Genomic DNA, 23,802 nt, shown 5'->3' with positions numbered 1-23,802 from the left:
AGGCCACATGGCTATATTAAAAATGACTCTGAAGGTAGGCAGAAGCACTGGTTTTATATACCTTATCCAGAGGCTAGGATGGTCTTCAAAGACTAGGACATTCGCAGGTTACGAGGGCACTTGGCCAACTACATAGCCCAACGTCTACTGTTCAGCTGTCTTTTCTGACTATAAGGGACTCCTCACTGGCACTCTTGTAGACAGTCCCAGTGGAGGTTCCAAGGATTCCATTTCTCTAGAGCAGAGGTCCTCTGGGGGACATAGAGGAACATTTGGGGGGGAGGGCGTGGCTGGGGCTAGGCCAACCCTGACTGGGTGGGGGGGAAAGGAGCACCACCCAGCTCCACTTCTGGCCCTGGCCCATGCCTGAGGCTACGCCCCCTCCTCCATCTTCAGCTATGGCCCCCTTACTCCTGTCTGCATCCTCTTCCCCCTCCCCCCAGAGCTGCGGCCCCACTCCCGGCCCTGGGGGAGAGGCACAGACAGGACTGAAGGGGAGCGTAAGGTAAAAAGTTTGGGGACCACTGCTCTAGAGCTCAACCTGCTCACTGTCTTATCCCTTAAGGTGGTCCCTACAGATCAGTGACTGAATTGCATTGGCCTGGGTGGTATGGAATTTATTCATTTAGCCATTAATAAATCTAAGTGGGACAGTAGAAAAAGGTTTCTAACCATCAGAGAAGTGAGGCTCTGGAACAGCATCCCAGTAGGAGGAATGGGGGCAAACAAGCTAATTAGTTTGAAGAGGGAACTTGATAAATTTAGGAATGGGATTATAGGATGGGGTTGCCTGCAATAGCAGGAACTGGACTCAATGACCCAGGAAGTTCCTTCCAGTCCTACCGTCTATGTTCCTTGGAAGGTGTTTGCTCAGCTGTTGCCCCTGCAGTCCTTGTTCTGTGAATTAAAGAGAAATTATCTCTGGGGCTCTCAACTCAGCACCTTTCACGTTCACCAAATCCACTTAGAAAACATGATTCTCAGTGTTGAAATCTCAGCCTGTCTGGCCAGACACTGCCGGGTTGGCGAGGAACGGGAAAGATTGTTTTTATGAGAAAGCAGGGGGAATTGGCAAGTTTGGTGCTGCAAGTTAAAGCTAGAGGAGGGGAATTTTCTTGATCCCAGCCTTATGGTACAAAGCCTAACAAGGAGGCTACTTGCCGATATTTGGAGCAGGGGGTGCATTACAGCTGCTCTCTGGTTTCACATAGCCATCTGGGAATGGCCAGCAAGGTTTCTAATCTCGCTTTTTCCTAATCACATGGTCAAAGGGCCCCTGGTGATTGCAACTGATGCCTGCATTTCCCTCCCTCTTCTGCTGTGTGCGTGTGTTTCTCTGTGACTGTGGGGGCTGGGCTCATTACAGCTTGTAGCGTCAGCCCAGCCTCATTCACCTCTGATTGGCAGACCTCTGAGGTCCTGCCCAGCCTCGGTTTGCTCTGATTGGCAGAGTTCTGTGGTCCAGCCCAGCTTTCCTGGAAAGTTCTTGGAAATCTATCAAAGGTATTTCTGTGAACACATAGAGGGGACAGCAGCCAAATGCTTTATAAAACAGAAAACAACTTACAACTTTTCAGCTGAGTCCCTGGAAGGAGCTGACCAATCTGACCTGACTCTGCCTTTTTCCTTGGGATTTTGGTATATTTTGGAGGCTCTCCCCTCACCCTAATTCTCTGGAGTGCAGTGCTGACATCAAGATGTCCATTTCGGACACATCTATTTATACTTTTTGTTTTTTAATGTCAGAACAGTGATGTGAATACAATACAATTCCAGGAATCCGTCACTTCCTGGAACAGATTAAAAGGGGCAAACAAAAGATTACTTAGTTGTGTTTTTTCCCAGAGCTTCATTACTCCTGGAGCCAGCGTCCAAGTAGGTTGCAGCTCTCCCAGCTCCACATTCAGGGAGAGATTATTTATTGATACCTATTTATTGTTATTTCGGAGGTGCTTTATATCCTGACTTGAAAGGTCATTTTGAAGGAGATTTCATTCCTTCTTTTAAAATCGTTTTTCCTTTTCTCTGATCATTTTTATTTTTTTCTTTTTAATCAGAGCAAGAATATATTTTATTATCTTGAGAAGTACCAAGACTGCGCACATTTTCCTAGCTAAAGTTGCTCAAAAATCAGTAAAATCTTTCTCTGGGCAGCCTGATTTGCTTTCTGCTTGGCTTCTCCTGGTGTGTGAACTCCAGAGTGCCGTGGAAGAGGTTTGTTGGGAGCAGTCCAGTCTTTTTCTTCCTGTGAATTCCTAACTAAAGATTTGTCCTAGCTCCTCTGGGGAACAAAGAAGGCGGTAAGAAAAAAGGGAAGACCATTTCCCATCCTATTGAAGACTTAATGCGTTTTTCTTGGTCCTGGAGTGACATGATCATCTGTGTTCAGGGGTAAGATTCCTTGCAGCCTTCATTTTAAACGCTTGATTTGAGAATTGTCAATAACAGACTCTGGGGCAGATCCTCAGCTGGTATAAACTGGTGTAGGTCTATTCAGGTTAATGGGGCTATGCTGATTTGCATCAGCTGAGTATCTGGCCCTCAGTACATGTGAGTGTCTTTGGTTTCTGGGGGTTTTATATCTTTTGTCTAAGAAGGGCATGAACAGACACCCTGATATCCATGCTCTCTCTATAGCTGAGAAATCACATGGCACTCAAGGTTCTTACAGGTAAAAATTAGGGGGAAAGTCTGACTATGCTATACAATATATCATATGTAAAACTAGAGAGGAGAGAAGCACAGAATAATAGGAGCTATCTGATTTCTCTATAGAAACAAACTACTTACAGGGAAAAGCTTTTCAGGAATTTTTTTTAAAACTGTCTATGTCTAATTCCAAATGAATATATAGAATTAATATATATTTCTTTTTGCATAGCTTTTCTATACAAGGTTATGTGTGTACACATGCATGTGTATACACACAGTGCATTATAAAAATTAAAGCTGGGGAAAGCCCTAGTGCCCCAGATAGCCAATAAGGTGCAAATAAATTCTTGTGCATGCCTAATTTTATCATATAAGTACCCGTGGCTAGTGCATGCATATTGGTATTTGCATGCTCACATGGTCAGTTAGGCACTACATGGGTCATCTACATATGTACGTACCTGATCTGCATGAATATATTAAGCATTTGTGCTCTTGGAAATATTTGCAAGCTCTCACCTTCATTAATGGCTGGCCATGATGTCATTTTAACCATCCTGTTTGCCACTAGAAGATTTTCCTCACAGCATTATACTTTTGCTCTGTCTACTTTTAAGTGACTCAAGTCTGGGGATTTCCACCACTTCCCCTGAGAGCCCCCAATGTCTCATAGAGCTCACTATTACAAATATTTTCCTGCTGCTCAACCTGTGTCTTCCTTTGCTTGACTTCACCCATGTTTTCAGCCCACATGATAGTGCTCATAGCCAAACTGCTTGAAATTAATTTTTCAGTTTAGGCTTTGCAGGACACTATCATATGCTTTATTGAAGTGCAAATATATCATCTCTACAGCCTACCTATCATCTATACCTATAACCTGTCCCTCATTCAATTAGGGCACGTTTGTCCACTGTTTGTCTTTATAAAGCTGCTTGTTCCATTGTCCTCTAAGATTGTATGCATTTTGGACCCAATCCTGCCCTTCTTACTCAGGCAAAAGTCCTGTGGGAGTTGATGGGAGTTTGCCAATATAAGGAGTGTAGGACTGGTCTTCCTGTACTATTTCACTATGTGTGTTCTTATGAAGTTTGACTTATCACAGAGGAAATGGTAAAGATCACTCTAATTGATACCACCTGTGTCTGCGCTCTTGTATCTTCTTAATTCTCCAGGGCTTTTCTCGAGGAGTCAGAAAAAGTTTGTTTGCTGCTTCTTTTAGGACAAAAAGATGGATCTCAACTGGACCTGCTGATTTTTATAAATACACTTTCTTCCACATAGTTCTTTATCTGGTTCATAATAGCAGCTATAGTCACACGTATTCTGTTCATTCCTGATCCTTGACCTCTTTTCTATATTTGTCTTGTTTAGTAGCTCTGCCACTTTTGAATCATCATTAATTAGACTCCATTAATGGGTCCACGTTCCTGCCACACATACATTTTAAAACTTTCTTTCACTGCAGTGTGTTCATTAGAGGTTCTGTAACCCCAGGCTTTTTTATATGTATGGAAGGGGAGCAAAATCCATGCAGCATCCTCTGTTACCTTTCCCTGGATATTGTGGAAGAACCCGACTGGAAATGCACGGGGGTTTGGGCTCCATGGATTTTAGGTGGCAGAATAGTCAGGGAGCAAATGGGAGCCAGAGGATGACCACTGTAGGTGAACTCATCTTTCTCCAATCCACACTGGCCCCACTTCACAAGAGCTTTTGTGACTACGGAGAGGGGATTGTACATAGTGGTGTTAGAACAAGTTTTATAGTGGGGGTGCAGAGAGCCATTGAACTGAACTGTAAACCCTGTATATAATGGAAACCACTTCAAGCCAGAGGGTGCAACAGCACCCCCTGCACTCCTAGTTCCAGCACCTACGATTGTACACAGAGTTTAAAGACTTGAGCCCTTTCTACATCTCTGAAGTGAAATGTGAATTGATTCACAGCTTCCTTTAGTGAAAGGGGAATGGCCTCCCCAAGGTGGCTTCAAGATGAGTCCTGGAGGTTCAGAGTCCGCATTCCATGAGACAATGGAAGTTACAGAAGCAGCATTGTCAAAGCAGGAGCAGAACTTTCTAATAAATGATCAGTTAAGGTACCCAGTGATTGTCTAAAGATTCCATTCAAAACCGCTTCCTGGTCTCTCCATCTCCCCCAGACAAATCTTAATCCCCTTCCCAAATCTAGTGTCTAAAAAGCAAAATGGTTCTCATGCTAGCAACAAGAAAACATTTCTTTAAACAAAAGGCTTTGCCTGAGGGCGTAGCAGAAACATTTCCAAGAAGAAGCAAGCTCAATTCTGGAATCCAAGCTGCAGCATTATTGTTCTCAAGCTGGGAATGAGGTCTATGCACCATGGGATCCCTTCTCCCCTACCTTTCACCTTTGTCAGTCATTCATCTCTGTGCAGTGCAAACTGCTGGTGTAGAAAGCTACCAAAACTGAATCCTCCACTGAGGGCAGCATTTGACACCCACTTTTCACAGTGATTACACAAGGTGCAAGGCAGTGGAGGATCAGGACTGTACTACTTCTTTTTGAAAGAGCACAGGCAGTGCCCAAAAGCTATTGAATATAACCCAGGTCAGACTTTTCTTGGAGAAAGTGTCTGTGCTTCCTTCACGACAGTGCTACCATGGAAGGGAATCTTATCCAGAGCCGTTGCCTGCAAAACAAGAGCCACAGAGAAACACTTTGTACACTAGATATCAGAGAATACTGGTGAAAACCAGGGGCTAAAACAAAGATTTAGCAGGTAAGGTCTTCTGGGATAGAAATTAATAGGCAGGATTCAAAGTCCATGCATGTCATATCTTGCTTTTCCTAAAGTAGAGATTGGCTGAAGAAGACCAGGGATGTATTTGGCTGATGTTTTAACTCACAACAATCTCTTCTGAAAGTCTGTGGAGCATTTGATTTTGTGGGATCAGTGTGTCATCCTTGACTGCCCGTCATTGTTTAAGAATACTGAGTGTCCCTCACTTTAGAGCCAGATTTACCTATGGCCCCATAAATGCAGAACTGTGCAACTCTGACTGCAGCTCGCTTTCTCTCTCACAGGAAAAACTCCCCTTCAATCCTCTGTGCTATTGTTCTTCATGTCTCTCCTTGTGGGTCTTTGTCCCACAATTGGGACACAGCAGGGCAAGAGGGCTGGAGAGAGGAGTGGGCCAAGTCAAGGTAGGGTGAGGAAGATCAGTCTGTAGCCTTACCCCTGCCTCGTCCACTTTTATGTGCCCATTAAATGTCACTATCTATACAAAGGACAAAGTTAAGATTGGAGGAGAAACGCCAGGGACATCCGTCCTCTCTCCTCCTCTTTTTCCTATGACGTGGGAGAATGCTGCAGCTGCCTTTTAAATCTCCATTAGCTTCAGGCAGTCCCTATGTCTCAAGCTGGGGATGGTACTGCATTTCCCTGGGAACACATTTACCTTATTTTTTTGACCCTAGAGAGGTCACCTTGGTGCCAGGTGCAGTAAGGATAAACATTTGAGATGTGCTGCAGCACAGGGTTGAGTGAGGGTGAAGAGTGACAGAAGGCCTGAGCCAGGCCCAGTCAGACCCTCCTGTCAGCTGCTCTCTTTTTATTCTCTTTCCTTTAATTTTGCATTTCACTCTTGCCAGCTCTGTAGGATTTTCACATGCAGGAGCAATACAGGTAGGGTGCTGCTCACCTAGAGCACTGACACACATGCTGCTTATTTTCAGCCTCCTTCTGCAGGACATGCAGCTTTGTACATTCCCCTGGCAGTGAAAACTCTGGGCTACTTCCTCAGACTCAGAAGTCTGACTGGCAATGAGAGCTCCTTCCTTACACTCAATCATCCTGTACTCTCATCACAGGTTAACATTCCCCATAGTACAGAGAAGGACTTGTCACAGACCACAGGGCAACGGGACACATTGCAGCTAGTTGCTAGAAGGCTACAATCCTGCTCCCTTGAAAGATTTATAATCACACTGAACAATGCTCACCATGGCACTACCTTGTTGAAACCCTTCTACCATTATAACATGCCAGGGCTGGGTGGTTCCACTTTACACTAAGTTTCCTTCATGCCATTTGAATGCCAGGGCCTGTGTAGTGCCAGGGATTAGCTAGTTATTCTGCTGTGATGGCATTTCAAGATCAGCACACACTTAGCTTCTAACAGACCTGACAAGATCAGGCCAACCTGTAGTGACAGGAAGATAACGGGGGAGGGAAGGGGACGGTGATTCTCCTCTCAGACACACTGTCATAAATCTGGAGTAACGCCACCGAAGTTTAAACCAGTGAAACAGAATCAGGCCCACTGCATGTCATCAGGAATCCTATCTGTATCTCCTCCCCACAGCCTTATTAAAAATGCAATATCCGATATATTAGTGCAGTGGCTCTCAACCTTTCCAGACTACTGTACCCATTCCTTGAAGGACTCTGATTTGTCTTGCGTATCCTGAAGTTTCACCTCACTTAAAACTACTTGCTTACAAAATCAGACATAAAAATGCCCAAGTGTCATAGCACACTAATACTGAAAAATTGCTGACTTTCTCATTTTTACCCGTATAATTATAAAATAAATCAACCGGAATATAAATATTGCACTTACATTTCAGTGTATAATATATAGAGCAGTATAAACAAGCCTTTGTCTGTATGAAATTGTAGTTTGTACTGACTTCGCTAGTGCTTTTTATGTAGCCTGGTGTAAAACTAGGCAAATATCTAGATGAGTTGATGTACCCCCTGGAAGACTCTGCGTACCCCTCAGAGGTATGCATACCCTGAGTTGAGGACCTATGGATTAGAGGAATGTCAGACTCTTGGTAGAGTTACACGGTGTTTGAACTAGTGTCCCTTCCAAGGTGGAAAAAGCCACCCATGCCTCCCTGCATCGAGGGGTTCATCTTTAGCTCTGTGATGTTTGTTTTTTCCTTTTCTACTTCTGTTGGAAACATAACCATAGTGAGGATCTGTTTACAGAACATGTGCTGTAGCACAGCAGAGCAGACGCTGAGCTGATAATGCAACTTTAGGCAAGACAAGCTAAAAATCACACAATACATCCTTCATTTCAGACCCCATCCTTTGCTGGCAGAGGAGAAGATCAGGAGACAGTCGCTCAGAGGCATTGCAGTGGATTTGTCCGAGCAGATCATGCAACCTCGCTCTGTTATGGTCTTCCAGGGAGAATCTGCTCCTGCCTTCATGGTACCTGCTCCTGAGAATAACCTGCCTCGGATGCGAGATCCTGAAGAAGACTTGCTATGCATTGCAAAAACCTTCTCCTATCTGCGAGAATCCGGTAAGGCTCTACCCACCAGCATGAGGTCACTGGGTGAGGAGGCCACAGGGTGTGGGGAAGAACTCTCTGTGAGTCACCTCTAAGAAGAATTTCCTCTCCTAGGAAGGTCGCTGGGCACTAAGGTTGGTCTGCTGTAAGTGTCTTGCCCCAGAAGCTGTCACAGCAGAAACTTATCAATGCAACGAGTGATCCTGGTCTCAGCCACCACACAGTCAGTGTTTATATCACAAAGTAGCCTACCACTAGCATACACGGGAGCTTTGCCTTTAATAGCTCAATTGACAGAAAGGGGAACTGGCTCCTCTGTCTGTGTAAGCCCCAAACACTGCAGAAGTGGCCTCCCCTCCTCCATCCTAAGCACACTGATGAAAAATGTAGGCTGGAAACCTTGCAGGGCTTGGCTATGCCATCTCTACTGTATTTCCCATGAAGCCTGCTCCTGCCTCCCTGATATGAGCAGCCTGTGTTTTCAGTCTAGTGATGATTCTTTCTTTCTAAATGAAATCTCTCTTTGGGATTCCTTTCCAGGCTGGTATTGGGGGTCTATCACAGCCAGTGAGGCCAAGCAGCATCTTCAGAAGATGCCTGAGGGTACCTTCCTGGTACGGGACAGCACCCACCCCAGCTACCTGTTCACACTCTCCGTCAAGACCAACCGGGGTCCCACCAATGTGCGCATTGAATATGCCGACAGCAAGTTCCGGCTTGACTCGAACTGCCTGTCTAAACCCCGCATCTTGGCCTTCCCAGATGTGGTCAGCCTTATCCAGCACTATGTCATGTCCTGCACAGTGGAGAACAAGAATGAGGCCCCTTACCCACCGCCTTCGCCCCTGTCCTCCATGCAAAAGGAGATGGTGGCTGCGGCAGTGCACTTGAAGCTGATACGGCCACTCAGCCGCAAGGACAGTGTCCCCAGCCTACAGCACCTGTGCCGGCTACAGATTAACAAGTTGACAGAGGAGGTGGACCAGCTGCCCCTGCCGAGGAGGATGGGGGACTATTTGAAGCAATATCCCTTCCAGCTCTGAGGTACAGCTAACTGGCCTCAGACCAACAGACTAGAATCTTGATGTCTTTTTGTCTCGTTGAAGCATGGCATCAAGGGGGTACAGTAAAGACATGGTCATCAGCAGTGATTTCATCCACTTTTCCTCTCCCCTCCCCCAATTCCATGTCTACACCAGGGAGGGGGTTGATGGTACCTGTGAACTGTGGGGCACAATCCAACCTCTGAGCCACAGAGGCTTGAAGGAAATGCTCTTGACACGTGCACACTACTTGAATTTTAGAGCTGCCGTGACATTAGGAGTATTACCATTGTTCTTATCACTATTTATTTCCTTAGTAGCCTCTCTCCTGATATTTTAAAGCACCTTTTAGTCCATTGTTTTTGTTTCTTTTCCTTTCAAGAAATTAGGGATGGACCTGGGCTGGAATGAAGGATCCCAACCCAGACCAAACCCGGAACTCCAGGGCAGTTTGGATCTGGATTCAGAACTGGATTTGAGTGTCACCTCTTTGACCCTGTCTTTGAAGTAGGCCACGCTAAATTCAACATCCAAACACCCCTGGCAACATGGGGGAAACTGAGATTCAGATGAGAGTTTGGATCCAAACTTTGGCACCTGGGCCTTATCTCTGAAACATATGGTCTATTTCCTAAATTCACAAACTAAGAAAGGGCTGGAAATGCTGTGACCTCCGAGAGGTATGTATGGCAGGCATCTGTATATTTCACTGGGATGTCACCAAGGTTGGAAGAATTTTTGGACAAAAACACCTCTCCTCTGCAAGTTCACAGGTTCTGGATATTGAGTTTGGGGATAAGGAAGCCCCGCTCTGTTCCCCTGCCCGCCCCCATCCTCTTTCCCATTTCAAAAGGAAGTTCCCAGTAACACTTTAACATTAACCTTGGCAATCCAAGTCCCAGGCTGATTATCTTGAGGCAGTGTGGGGTTGTGGGCATCTCTCCCACATGGCTTGTGTTTTCTTCCCATCAGTGTCAATCTCTTGACACTGCCCTTGCCTTGGTGAAGCAGGGAGAAGGGTGGTGGCATCCTGGCCTTGGCTCAAAGCCGGCTCTGCTGAGCTGCAATGATGACACATGGTTTGAGGTTATTTATTTATTTATTCTTTCAGTGGCATAGGAAAAAAACCACACCTGTCCCTGCTCCATAATCACCATGCTGCCAAATAACCAGCCCCTCTGCCCTGTTCAGCACTAAATAACTAGCCAACCACCACCAGGCAGCTTCAATCAGAATTGTGTATGATTTTGTTATCCCCTGCTTAATTTGCTGGTAGCATCTTCTCACTTGAACAAGACTTAATCTAACTGACACCAGTATTGCTTTTGCATCCCATAGTAGAAACAGCACTTGGAGCTTCCTCCCCTTTGCCAGTATCCACACCCTACAGCCCTGCCTTCTCCCTGCCCCAGACCGCTATCTGTGGAATCTTTGATCAATGTCTTTTCTGACCCTTAGGTGCCAAAGTGAAGCTGTTACCCCCAGTCCCCTGCCTCTGCCCTCACACAGCAAATCAGTCACAATGGGCCACATTATTCCCTGCAGAAAGAGGGGACAGAGAGTGGGTGAATTCTGCCCAGCAATGAGCACGGAAGAGGGAAGACTGCCTCCTCTGAACCATCATTATCTCCCACCACTTGCCCAACCTCATGGAGACCAGTTCACAGGGCTGTGTGGGAGTGTGTGTGAGGAAGATGCAGCTAGGAAGGGGACACATGGGTCTAGGGGGTGCTGCTCCTCTCCACAGCATCTTCCTTCACCTCTGAACCCTCAGGACTTTCGCAGGCAGTAGGCCCTGGCCTTCATTGGTCCCAGGGCTGGGTGTATTTGGGGAGAGAAATCCCAGCTTGTTGAGAGAGCTGGAATGGGAGGAAGAGACAGGACAAAGCTCCAGGGGATAATAGTCTGATGGAAACCAGTGGAGTTTCCTCTTCCCTAGATAGGAGTATCCTGCCTATGGGACGACATGGCCCAGTGTTTTTAGTTAACGCCCATTTCTTGTCACATTTTTACACACTGATAGTATTGCTGCCTTTGTTTTCCATACTTTGATGATTGACAGCGTGCGTGTGTGAGGTCAGGTCTCCCTGTTACTGCACCCCTGCCCTCAAGCAGGGGCTGTGGAAAGGCAATCAAATGAGAATAGAACATTAAAAAACAAATAGAAAATACATTAAAGAAAACCTATAAGACCACTGAACAAGGCTTCCTTTAAGACAAGCTCATCTGTCTGCTGGAGGTGTGTGTGTGGAGATCAGGACAGCCCAGCTATGGAACGCACAATAATGATCTTGGAACACCCGAAAGACTTGCCAAGCAGAGCTGCATATGTGGCAGGGCTCTGGGAGAGACTCAATCACCATAGTAATGTGTGTAGGGAGTGGGTAGGTGGCTCTGCTTTCTGTACCATCCCCTGGTGACCCCCATTCAGTTGTGTTCCAACAGCCAACCATTTTTCTTTGTGGGGCTGGTGCGGGAATTGAGCCTGCAGGTTTCAGAGCTCTTGCCCAAAAAGCTCCTGGGTAGGAAGAGTGGGTGGGAGACGAGGGTAACAATGTGGCATGCTTGGTCCATCTGACAGTGAGTGAATGCACAGGGAGAGCTGAAGGCTGTAAGCTCTTATGGGCAAGGGCTCTCTGTGATGTTTGTACAGCACCTAGCACATGGGGCCTCTGGGTTCTATTGCAATATAAATAATAATATACACAGACTCCAAAAAATCACTTTCTTCTACCTTGAAACAGTTTTTTTTTAAATCATTTGACCTGGATTTTAAATAAAAGTCTGATATTTTAAAGCCATTCAATCTAAAAATCTCTGGTCATATCCAAGTGGAATCATCAAACAGTGACTCTTCATTTAATCTTTTCAAAAAATGAGTCTGAGAACAAGGGACAAGCTCTCAGCCAGCCTCCCCATTCTGCTAAATACACACAAACCCAAGTTTTTATTTTGTAGATATCAGGAGAGTTCAGAGTTTTAGACTATTCTGAGCTGAACATCACAATGTAGGTGAACAGGAATCTGATTTCCACTCCTTATACAATAGTTATGGGCAGCAAACTCACAGGTCTCCAGTTGCCATGGAAGGAATGCTCTCAAATAGTTTATGAAAGCATCTCACCCATCTTAACATTGCTAGTACCTGGGAAAGAAAACCCTCCAGAGTCTAAAATCTGGGTGTAAGTAGGTGCAATGCAACTAGAAGTCTTTTGAAATGCACCCGTTTACATCAGTTTTGAATTTGGCCCTACTGTAGGCTATACATCTCTAGTACTCCCTTGGGGAGATGGTAGGCTCCTCTTCTGTATTGGAGTCTGGGGCATAGCCCTCTGGCAACGCTGTCAGGGTCTCTGCTCCCTTGCAGGGGGACCTAAAGTAATCCAAACAAAAAAGAGAGCAGAGTCCTAGGCCTTAGGGAAGCCAAAGAGAGGGGAAAAAAAGCACCAGCCCTTCTTTCTGAGGTGGCCAGTGCGCTCAAGGCATTTCCCTGGTTAGCAATCCCTGCTTCCAGGGGCAGGGGGAGCTCTGACTTTCAGTCCTGCTCCAGAGAGCTACCTTGCACCAAGCAGGGACCCTTCCTTTTAGGGTATGTCTACACTGCAGCTGGGCGGTGTCGTTCCCAGCATGGGTAGACAGACTCATGCTAGCTCAGATGGAGCTAGTGCACTAAAAATAGCAGTGGGGACGTTGCAGTGCGAGTGCCGGCTCAGGCTTGCTGCCCAGGCTTGGACCCAGGAGGCTGGCCAGGCTTGGGCTAGCTAGCCTGAGCCACAGCCCTTACCACAATGTCCACACTGCTCTCCTCTGCACTACCTTGAGCTGAAATGGCACACGTCTGCCTGCCTCTGCTGGGAATCACATCTCCCAGCTGCAGTGCGCACATACACTTCAGGACCTGCCCATCTCAAGCGTCACAGGCACGCCGGTCTGAGGCTGATTGTGCCTAGAGGAGCTCTTTAACTCCTTCCTCATGAGAGTGGGGACCTGCCCCACCACAGGCCCCAAGGATAAAGCTCTGCTCTCAGTTACATTGATACTGATCTGGAATAGCTGCATGCACTTAAATGGAGTTACAGTAGAACCTTGCAACACCTCAGAATGGAGGTTGGTTGTAACTCTGACAAAACATTAGGGTTAGGAGCAAAAGTTTCAAAAGTTTACTACTGAACATTGACTTAATACAGCTTTGAAACTTTACTATGCAGAAGAAAAATATTGCTTTCCCTTTTTATTTGTAGTAGTTTACGTTTAACACAGTACTGTACTGTATTTGCTGTTTTGTTTTTTTTTGGTCTGCTACCTGATTGTATACTTCCAGTTCCAAATGAGGTGTGCGGTTGACTGGTCAGTTCATAACTCTGAGGTTCTACTGTACTCCAGATTCACCCCCATGTAAGGAAGTAGAATTTGGATCCCAATCTGGGATTTTTTTCCTTTTTAAAATCCACTGTCTAAAAGTCAAGAATATTGGCTTCTGTTTTCATGGGCCCCCAAAATCCACACTTGGTTCTCTCTACACTGGCCCTGGAATGGGTATTCACTAAAGAACACGCCTGCCAGTACCACACACATGAGACTTCCACTGCACACCGAGGACATGTGGGCAGAACAATGCTGTTGCTCAAGCTGAAGTTGTTAAACACAAACAGATGTGTCTCTGTTGGTTCCATTAGAGGCATGGAGGGGTGGAGGGGTGGGGAAATCAAGGCAAGTCATATGGAAAAATAAAATCAGGAGGGAAGTTGTGAACAGACTTGGAAGAAATATTTGCAAACAATGGAAAGCATTAAAAAGAAAAGAAAAGCGCTAAGAAATTACTTGAATATGATTTTAAATACTCTGAAGTCAAATTCTTCCCTCATTTAATGTATGCAACCCCTTGAAGTTGGAGGTAGGTCATCTGGAGTATGCATATGGCCAGCTAACACACAAAGGTAGTCGTGCTGACAGGTTTTTTTACTGACACCCTATGTTATCATAATTATTATTTTCCACTCCTGCATCTTCAGGACATTTTGCCAAAGAAAATGTGTTCATGCTCTGGGAGCCCACGTGCCAAGTTTCGACCCAGATTTAATTTATTTTTACAGCTGAGTTATACATCTCTGAAAATAGGGGTGTGAATGAAAACGCAGACAACACTTTAATTATAACATCATGAAAAGCCTGCTTTAATATCTCTCCTTGAGACGCTAATGTAGTGTGCTAAGTATCATTGCTGCCGGGCCAGCGTATGGCATTCTTTCTGCATGTGTATAATTTCTGGCTAGATACATACAAATGCACACAGAGCATTTGAAGCAGATCTCTAAGCAGGTCGGAAGGGTATATGACAGATCCTCCAATCCACATCTGAAAATGTGCTACAGAAATGCCCTGCAGTTCTTCACAATGAAATAAGCAGGTAAAGTGTGTTCCACACTAGCTTCTACAGTCTCACTTCACGCCTTAAGAAATCACCCTTCTGAACAGACAGCAGGGCCGGCTCTACACTTTTCGCCACCCCAAGCAGCATGCGGAATTGCTGCCGCAAGCGGTGGGGGCAGTCCATGTGCTGTTAGGGTGGCAGGCGCGTTTCCGTGGGGACGGCAATTCGGCGGCAGCTTCTATGTTTAGCTGAAGCTGCCCCTGACAGCTAAACATAGAAGCTGCTGCCGAATTGCTGCCACAGCTGAAACTCGCCTGCTGCCTTAAGGGCACACGGACTGCCCCCACCGCCTGCGGTGGCAATGCGGTGCGCTGCTTGGAGGCAAAACAACAGGGACTGCCGCCCCTTGCAGATTGCCGCCCCAAGCACCAGCTTGAAATGCTGGTGCCTGGAGCCAGCCCTGGCAGACAGCATGTGTGTGTGTGAGCGGACACCTTTCCCACCCTGCTCTCAAACACAGTGAAATCTCACCTTGTCTCCTGGGGTTTAGCTTTATTATTAACCAGGAAACCAATTATACATTAACATGGTTTAGTTTCAACCTTCTTTCTGGGTTTCGCTGCTCAAGGGTTCCTTCCCCTGGACTGCTCAGCCCATGCCCAGGATCCTCTCTCTGAAGATGCACTGCCTTACAGGCAGATGGGTTAATTAGTCAGCAAAACTCTCAATGAATCACCACAATCCACTTAACTCTTTTGCAGCAGAACCAACACTTGCAGATGCCGTGGGGTGTTTCTAGCAAACCCTGCTGACCTGTTACACTGCATTTCTGGGCCACTGTCCATTTATTTTCACCAGTTATCAGAGTAAATGAAGACTCAAAAAGCAAAATAACTGGATACTCCACATACAGTTCTTCCACTTGGCCCAGCAACTTACTAATGCTCAAGTCTGTGGAAAGCCTGTCTATCACTGCTGCTTCCCATATCTCCTTAGCCATCATTGGTGCATATACAATGGATGGCACCACCATTAATGTCTCCTTCCCCCACTTCACCTGCTGTCCAAGGGATTGGAATATGGAGGAGGGGAATAGTGAGTAGAAGTGGGTTTGAACAATCCCCAGCTTTGGATGCTGATCAGAATTTTGCATCTCATCCCCATCCCTAATTGCAAAGTTAAAATGTTTTGTGCATCGACTTTAACAAGCCCTGCCCCCTAGCACCACAGGTGGGAAATTTTTAAAACCATTAAACTTGGCAGCCCCTAATTAGAGGAACCAGCCAAGAGCAAAAAACAGGAGATAATTAAAAAATAAGATCAAATCTTCCTGAATGTATAATTATCCAAGGAATGGAGCCTTCCCATTGCAGATCCTTGCCAGTGCTCCATTCCCAGGGCTACATTCCCAGAGTATGCCCTGCCATTCTGCAGAGCACCTGAGCACCTCCTGACTTGTTAGATTAGCAGCAGCATGGTGTTTCATGTATAAGAGCCAGACAGGATGTGATTTGCAGCACAGGGAGAACAGGGCAACCTGATGCTGCTGTCCTGCACCAAGTAACTTTTCCCTCATAGCAGGATACCAAAAATGGGGCCATGGAGCTAAAGATCTTGATAATACACTGAGGATCCTGCTCAAACCCATTTTTTCTCAGCCGTGTCTATTCTCCACCAACGCCCAGTCCCACACCCTTTTTACCAAGTGCATTTCAGTGTGTGGGGGGGAGCGGGAATAAAAGGAGGCTTGAAACATACTCTCAGTCACTGTGGAACATCATCGTTAACCTTGCTTGAGCTTCACGTGGATCCTCCACTCACAACTGTGCTGGAACAACAAAACTTGTCCCTTGTGCTGCATGCTAGGCAAGGAAAGAGGCCATTGGAAAGGGAGTAGGTGTGAAGTTGCAAAACAGCTGGAAGAGACAGAAGAGGAGAAAGACTTGGATGTACTGGCTAATCAGAAGATGACTATGAGCCGCCAGTGTGATGCGGCTGTGAAAAAGGCTAATGAGATCCTAGGATGCATGAGGCAAGGCATTTCTGGTAGAGACAGGGAAGTGTTAGTACCATTATACAAGGCACTGGTGAGACCTCATCTGGCATACTTGTGCAATTCTGTTCTCCCGTATTTAAGAAAGATGAATTCAAACTGGAACGTGCAGAGAAGGACTACTAGGATGATCAGAGGAATGGAGAACCTAGCTTATGAGAGAAGATTCAAGGAGCTTGGCTTGTTTAGCCTAACAAAACAAACATTGAGGGGAGATATGGTTGCTCGCTATAGAAACATCATAGGAGGGAGAGGAGTTATTTAAGTTAAGCACCAATGCTGACACAAGAACAAATGGATATTAACTGGCCATCAGCAGGTTTAGGTTTGAAATTAGATGAAGGTTTGTAACCATCAGAGGAGTGAAGTTCTGGAACAGCCTTCCAAGGGGAGCAGTGTGTGTGTGGGAAACCCTAATTGGCTTCAAGACTGAGCTTGATAAGTTTATGGAGGGGATGGTATGATGGGACTGCCTATGATGGCATGTGGCTTATCTGTGACTGCTTGTAGCAATATCCCCACCGGCCAGAGATAGGGCAATAGGTGGAGAGGGTTCTGAGTTACTACAGAGAATTCTTTTCCAGCCCAGGTGTCTGGCTGAAGGGTCTTGGCCACATGCTCAGGATCCAACTGATCACCATATTGGGGTCGGGAAGATATTTTCTATGGGGTCAGATTGCCAGAGACCCTGAGGGATTTTCACCTTCCTCTGCAGGTCATGGGTCACTTGCAGGTTTAAACTAGTGTAAATGGTGGATTCTCCGTCACTTGACGTCTTTAAATCATGATTTAAGGACTTCAGTAACTCAGCCAGATGTTAGGAGTCTATTACAGGAGGTATCAGAGGGGTAGCCATGTTAGTCCGGATCTGTAAAAGCAGCAAAGAGTCCTGTGGCACCTTATAGACTAACAGACGTATTGGAGCATGAGCTTTCGTGGGTGAGTACCCACTTCGTCAGATGCATGTATTACAGAAGGGAGTCGGTGAGGTTCTGCGGCCTGTGATGTGCAGGAAGTCAGATTAGATGATCATAATGGTCCCTTCTGGCATTAAAGTCTATGAGTCTAAGGGTATTACTACACTATGAAATTAGGTCTATTTAATAGAAGTCAATTTTTTAGAAATTGATTTGATACAGTCGATTGGCCACTGGATGATTAAGGTCCTAAAAGAGCATTCAGGAAGACAAGGCTGTTGCAGAGAAACTAAACAAATTCTTTGTATCAGGTCTTCAATGCAGAGGATGTGAGGGAGATTCCACATTTGAGCCATTCTTTTTAGGAGGAACTATCCCAGACTGAGGTCCCAAAGGAGATTTGGGAACAAATTGATAAATTCAACAGTAAGTTACCAGGACCAGATGGCATTCACCCAAGAGTTCTAAAGGAACTCAAATATGAAATTGTAGACCTACTAACTGTGGTATGTAACCAATCACTTAAATCAGCCTTTCATATCAGGGTTGGAAGGGACCTCAGGAGGTTATGTAGTCCAACCCCCTGCTCAAAGCAGGACCAATTCCCAACTAAATCATCCCAGCCAGGGCTTTGTCAAGCCTGTCCTTAAAAACATCAGTGTACCAGAGGACTGGCGGACAGCTGATGTAACACCTAATTTAAAAAAAAAAGGCGATCCTGGCAGTCACAGGCTGGTAAGCCTAACTTTAGTAACAGGCAAACTGGTTGAAACTACATATATGAACACAATATGTTGGGGAAGAGTCAACATGGCTTTTGTAAAGAGAAATCATGCCTCATCAACCTATGAGAATTATTTGAAGGGGTCAACAAACATGTAAACAAGGGTGATCCAGTGGATATAGTGTACTTGGACTTTCAGAAAGCCTTTGAGAAGGTCCCTCACCAAAAACTCTTAAGCAAAGGAAGCAGTCTTGGGCTAAGAGGGAAGGGTCTCTTATGGATCAGCAACTGGTTAAAAGACAGGAAACAAAGAGTGGGGATAAACTATCAGAATGAAGATTTAAAAATAGCAAGATCCTCCTCCCAGTGGCACATCAGGAAAAAAAAAAGAGTACTGTATACTACTGCATGTGCAGATCATCTGGCTACATTCTGTGATTGTCTGGCACACAGATTCTCAATGCACAGCAAAACCCTGCTCTTAATGCAGAGCCAAACCAGCAGACTACATCTGGATTGCTGCCTGGAGGTGCATGAAGGATTCCACGTGTCAGATGGGTGTGAGCTGGGTGGAGCTGGGTAATAGGCAGTGCAGAGTGGTTTGTGGAAGTAATTTATTAGATCTGGTCTATGCCACCAGAGTGATTTTCACTGAACATGAAACGTAAAATAAATACAGTGCCTTTTCAGTTGCGTATTTTACAACAACATCAACATCTTCTGCAACAGGGTGCTTCGCTGCTACTTTAATGACCAAACTACTCTTCCCAGCTAGTTCACACACCCTGAGGCACTGAGGTTATTACATCAGCTCGGAACCAGAGTATGTGAGCACCCCTGGATCAAAAGCCTGTCACGGTCACTCTGTAATACTCTGCCCTTCTGTAGTAAGGACTGGATGATAGATCCTTGCACTGAGGAAGGACTTAGATGCCCTCTAGCTTATTCCTCAGTGTCTAAAATGGATTAAATGTAGTGTGGAGGCAGCATATTCAGCTCCTGGTGAGAACTTCACACTTCTTAGGGGTATTTTACCCAGCCCGACTGCGCCAGAAGGACAGCCTCCATGACACAGGGCGGGGAATAAGCTACAAGCAAATGGGAGGTGGGTGAAGGGCAAAGGGATCCTTGGGGTCTGGGAGGCATGTGAACAATAACCTGAAGACAAGAGCGTTGAAGCATTTGTTTTGAAACTACACCTTGCCCCTTGTGCATCTTTCGCATACCCTTATATAAAGCGTTACCTGGATTTTGCAAAAAAAGAGACAAGAAAATAATGAGTCAGTCACATTTTAGGTTCTCCCAGAAGGGCAGTGTCCCAGTCTGATAGGTACCACAATAGCATGTTTGCTAATAGTTAAGTATTTCAAACATATGCTCTGTAACACACACCGCATCTGCTGTGCGAAGTGCCAGAAATAAGTGTATATGGGCTTACATGTAGCACTTTGAACTCTGTTTCTCCAAGGTTTAGCATCTGGCAATGAATGTTAAGAGGTTTACGTGATGGGAGGGATCGTGACCAAGCTGAGTAACTTCTGACAAGCACCATATCCCAAGGGTACTGCCAGCTCTCAACCTGATTTTGAATCATGCTGCTGTGACAGAGGAAGTGAGCATACGATTCTCACAAGACCATCCTTATGCTTGAGAATATTAAATCTTCCGAATCAGGTAAGGGGTCCCATTCAGTGAGTCTACACAGAGCTAGCAACAAGGGTCCAACAAATAAGAAAATATGGGGGATGCCCCAGGAGTTTTAGAATGGGTCTTAGGTCCCCAGGTCACTGGCGCAAATATAGCCCAAGTCAGTTTGTCTAGAGCGGTCATCACCAAATAGCTCTTTACTGGCCTGTGAGAAATGAGTTTGATTAGGATGACCCAGTGCCCAGTCCTGTCCATCTAATTCCCAGTGGGCAAATATCTGCATCAAGAACTGACATTAAAGGTAGTGCTAACTGGCATCTTTGTGGGCAGTTTCAGCAGAGAGGCCAAAAATTAAATAGACAATGTGCAATGAGTGCCTCTTTCTCCCTTAGTGATGATCCCTCCAGATCATGGATTGTGCACATTGGAGGGAGGGGACCAATGAGTGGGGGAAGCTTGCCCTGTCCCGGCTGGTTTTGTACCTATACTGGGAACTGAGGACTTAGTATTGAGGACTGGCAATCCAGCACCTTTCACCTGCCCTAAACGCTCACAAATTCAAATGGCGGTAAAATACCCACTAATCTTTATCTCAACCAGTCACTAATAATCGATGTATCTCTGATGTCAGACTGATAGATGTTTATTCTGATGTGCATGCTGTACATGTCAGTGTATATATTTGTGTAGCCACCTCTGTACTCCTGGCAAATTAACCCACAGTAAAGAATAAACTATACATCGTAAAGAGAACATTTTTATCAGATTCCTGAATACCATGAGTCATAAGAATGTAACAACGGCCATACTGGGTCAGATCACTGGTCCATGTAGCCCAGTGGCCAGCACCAGAAACTTCAAAGGGAACTAACAGAACTGGGCAATCATCAGGTGATCCAACCCCTGTTGCCTATTCCCAGCTTCTGGCAGTGGGGGGTTTAGGGACACCTAGGGCATGGGGTTGCATTCCTGACCATCTTGGCTAATGGAACTCAGTTATAGCTTTGGCCTTCACAACATGCCATGGCAATGAGTTCCACAGGTTGACTGCATGATGTGTGAAAAAATACTTCCTTCTGTTTTTTTTAAATCAGCTACCTATTAATCAGGTGATATCTAGTTCTTGTGTTATGTCAGTGGGCAAATAACACTTCCTTACTCACTTTTCCCATACCATACATGATTTTATAGCCCTTTATCATATCTCCTCTTAGTCTTCTTTGTCCTAAGATGAACAGTCCCAGCCTTTTTAATCTCTTCTAGTATGAGCGGATGTTTTCAGAGAACTATCTACGATGACTCCAAGATCTCTTTCTTGACTGGTAACAGCTAATTTAGATCTCATCATTTTGTAGATGTAGTTGGGCTTATATTTTCCAATGTGCATTATTACTTTGTACTTATCAACACTAAATTTCATCTGCCATTTTGTTGCCCAGTCACCTAGTTTAGTGAGATCCCTTCATAACTTTTTGCAGGCAGCTTCGGACTTAACTATCTTGAGTAATTGTGTATGATCTGCAAATTTTGCCACCTCACAGTTCACTCCCTTCATAATATCATGTATTAATATGTTGAACAGTACAGGTCCCAGTACAGCTCCTTCGGGGACCCTGCTATTTATCCCTCTCTGTTGTGGAAACTGACCATTTATTCCTACCATTTGTTTCCTGTCTTTTAGTCATTTACTGATCCATGAGAGGGCTTTCCCTCTTGTCCCATGACTGTTTAGTTTGCTTAAGAGCCTTTGATGTGGGACACTGTCAACAGCTTTCTGAAAGTCCAAGTACACTATATCCACTGGATCAACCTTGTCCACGTTTGTTGATACCCTCAATGACTTCTAATAGCTTGGTGAGACATGATTTCCCTTTACAAAAGCCATGTTGACTCTTCCTCAACATATCATATTCATATATGTGTCTGATAATCGTGTTCTTTACTATAGTTTCAACCAAGTACGTTTTAAATCAATCCTATGTTGCAAGTGGGTTCACCTGACACAGCTGTGTTTGGAGGGTAGAGGGGTCTGGAATTATATGATTTACTCCTTTTAGCTACAAACAGTTGAAAAACTAAAAAAAAAATTTTAACGGGATGAGTTCGTGTCCTTTTCCAACTCTGTCAGCATTGTGGCAACAGGGTGTCCAGACTCTGTGGGGTCAACCTTCTCTAGCTGATAGAACCTAACTCCTTAATATGGAAGACCTCCATCCAAGCCAACTGTATGGATCTAGGAAACCAGTTACTCTTCCTGGAAGATCTCTTTGGCTTGAGTATACCTTGCTGTCCAGGCCCTAGCTGTTCTCTTGTGTCCCTGTGAGCAGAATGCCTGCTGACAAGTAAATGGGAATCTCACCTAGCTAGAGTGTGGCTGACATACTACAAATAAGCTTCTTATGGCCTAGTTGACAAAGGTAGACATCCTTACTGAACTAAATAAACCATCAAAATATATAAGTGATTGTCTCTCCTCTTAACAGCAGCAAAGAGGAGAAAGAGGACGGTACACTCTAGGACGGGGTAGGCAACCTATGGCACGGGTGCTGAAGGTAGCACGCGAGCTGATTTTCAGTGGCACTCACACTGCCCGGGTCCTGGCCACCAGTCCGGGGAGCTCTGCATTTTAATTTAATTTTAAATAAAGCTTCTTCAACATTTTACTTTACTTTTACTTATTTACTTTACATACAACAATAGTTTAGTCATATATTATAGACTTATAGAAAGAGACCTTTTACAAACATTAACATGTATTACTGGTATGCGAAACCTTAAATTAGAGTGAATAGATGAAGACTCGGCACAACGTTTCTGAAAGGTTGCCGACCCCTGCTCTAGGAATTAATTCAGGGAAGTTCTGTGGCCTGTTTTACGCAGGAGGTCAGACAAGATGATCACAAGTCTCTTCTTACTTTATAGTCTACAAATCTAGGGCATGGTTGATGAGCGATAAGTAGCAGGGGCAACTCTGTCTGCTAGTGTTAAAGAGATGCTATTTGCATAAAGAAGAACCTAGCTCTGAGTCTTTGGACAAAAAAATTCTTAAAAATAGATTAAATAAGTAAAAAAATAAAAATACCAGCAAAAATAAGCTTTCATTTCCACACAGATGAGTGGTGCTTGGACCTTCTACAACTGAACAGGGTACCCACCATATCCCTTTGCATGTCCTGGAACTCAGGAATACCAGAAGATAACAAAAGCTTGTTCCATTATCCATCAGAATCAGAGTGATGCAGGAGCTTCAGTTGGGGAGATAAAAACCAATACGAGGATTGAACGTACATCTCCCACATACTAATATGAAGCAATGCAGAGATGGGGTGAGCTTTCATGTCATGCATTGTCCATGTCTCCTGCACTGGTAATCTATCGTTGTATCTTTAGAAAATGATCTGAGAGATTTACCCATCCAAATTCCTCATCTGGTGACCTGCTTCATTTCAGCCTGACCTTGAGATGCTACAAAATTGAGCAACTGAGAAGGAAGCAGAAATATTAAGGTGCCTAGAGTTACCAAGTATCAATTTAACAACATGTTTGCTTTAAAATGACAGCTCTCTCTGCAGAAAGTAGGTCATTTCTTCAACATCAATTTCAGTGTGATGCAGAGCATAGCTATGTTTATTTTAACTGGTTATTCCAGTTACTAGGCAATTCCTATGTTGTTTTAAATAAAATAATCCTTTGCAGTGAATAATCCTGGAACAAAGGGTGCGGTTAAATCATTCCTTTACCTAAACAGGTAACAGACGTCTAAGACGGCTATTCATATTTCATCTGTTTAATATAACACAGAACATAGACTAGGGCCAGTGAAAGGATTACAATCAGCACATTTCATATCCTACACCAATCACTACTGGCTGCAAAGGCCAGGAACCTCCAGATTCTTGATATATTGCACATTTGTCAGACACCAAACAAATGGATGGAGGGGGCCTGGGAATGGCTAAAATATATGGGGGCATCTCCAGCCCCTGCAGCAGTTCAGGCTTGGGAGAGTACAAGGGTGGCTTGAAGGCTCCCTATACTCTTACCACTGGGCTACGAGTTCTGTGCTGTTTCGAGTCTAAAGGTACATCTACACAGCAAAGAAAAAACAAA

The 23,802-nt window shown here is 45.0% G+C and overlaps 1 protein-coding gene across 1 annotated transcript; it reads left to right on the top strand.

Annotated features, from left to right (window-relative positions):
- Positions 1-1,535: 1,535 nt before the first annotated feature.
- CISH (cytokine inducible SH2 containing protein) lies at positions 1,536-11,781 on the top strand. Its single transcript, XM_050957910.1, has 3 exons — positions 1,536-2,391; positions 7,723-7,949; positions 8,478-11,781. The coding sequence occupies exons 1-3, from the start codon at positions 2,345-2,347 to the stop codon at positions 8,978-8,980; spliced, it is 777 nt and encodes a 258-aa protein (XP_050813867.1). The 5' UTR covers positions 1,536-2,344; the 3' UTR covers positions 8,981-11,781.
- The last annotated feature ends 12,021 nt before the right edge of the window (positions 11,782-23,802 follow it).

This window comes from Gopherus flavomarginatus, chromosome 6, assembly GCF_025201925.1.
Source record: "Gopherus flavomarginatus isolate rGopFla2 chromosome 6, rGopFla2.mat.asm, whole genome shotgun sequence".
In the NCBI taxonomy this organism is placed as follows: Eukaryota; Metazoa; Chordata; order Testudines; family Testudinidae; genus Gopherus; species Gopherus flavomarginatus.
Note: the sequence above shows the minus strand (reverse complement) of the source record. Positions and strands in the feature narration are given on the sequence as shown.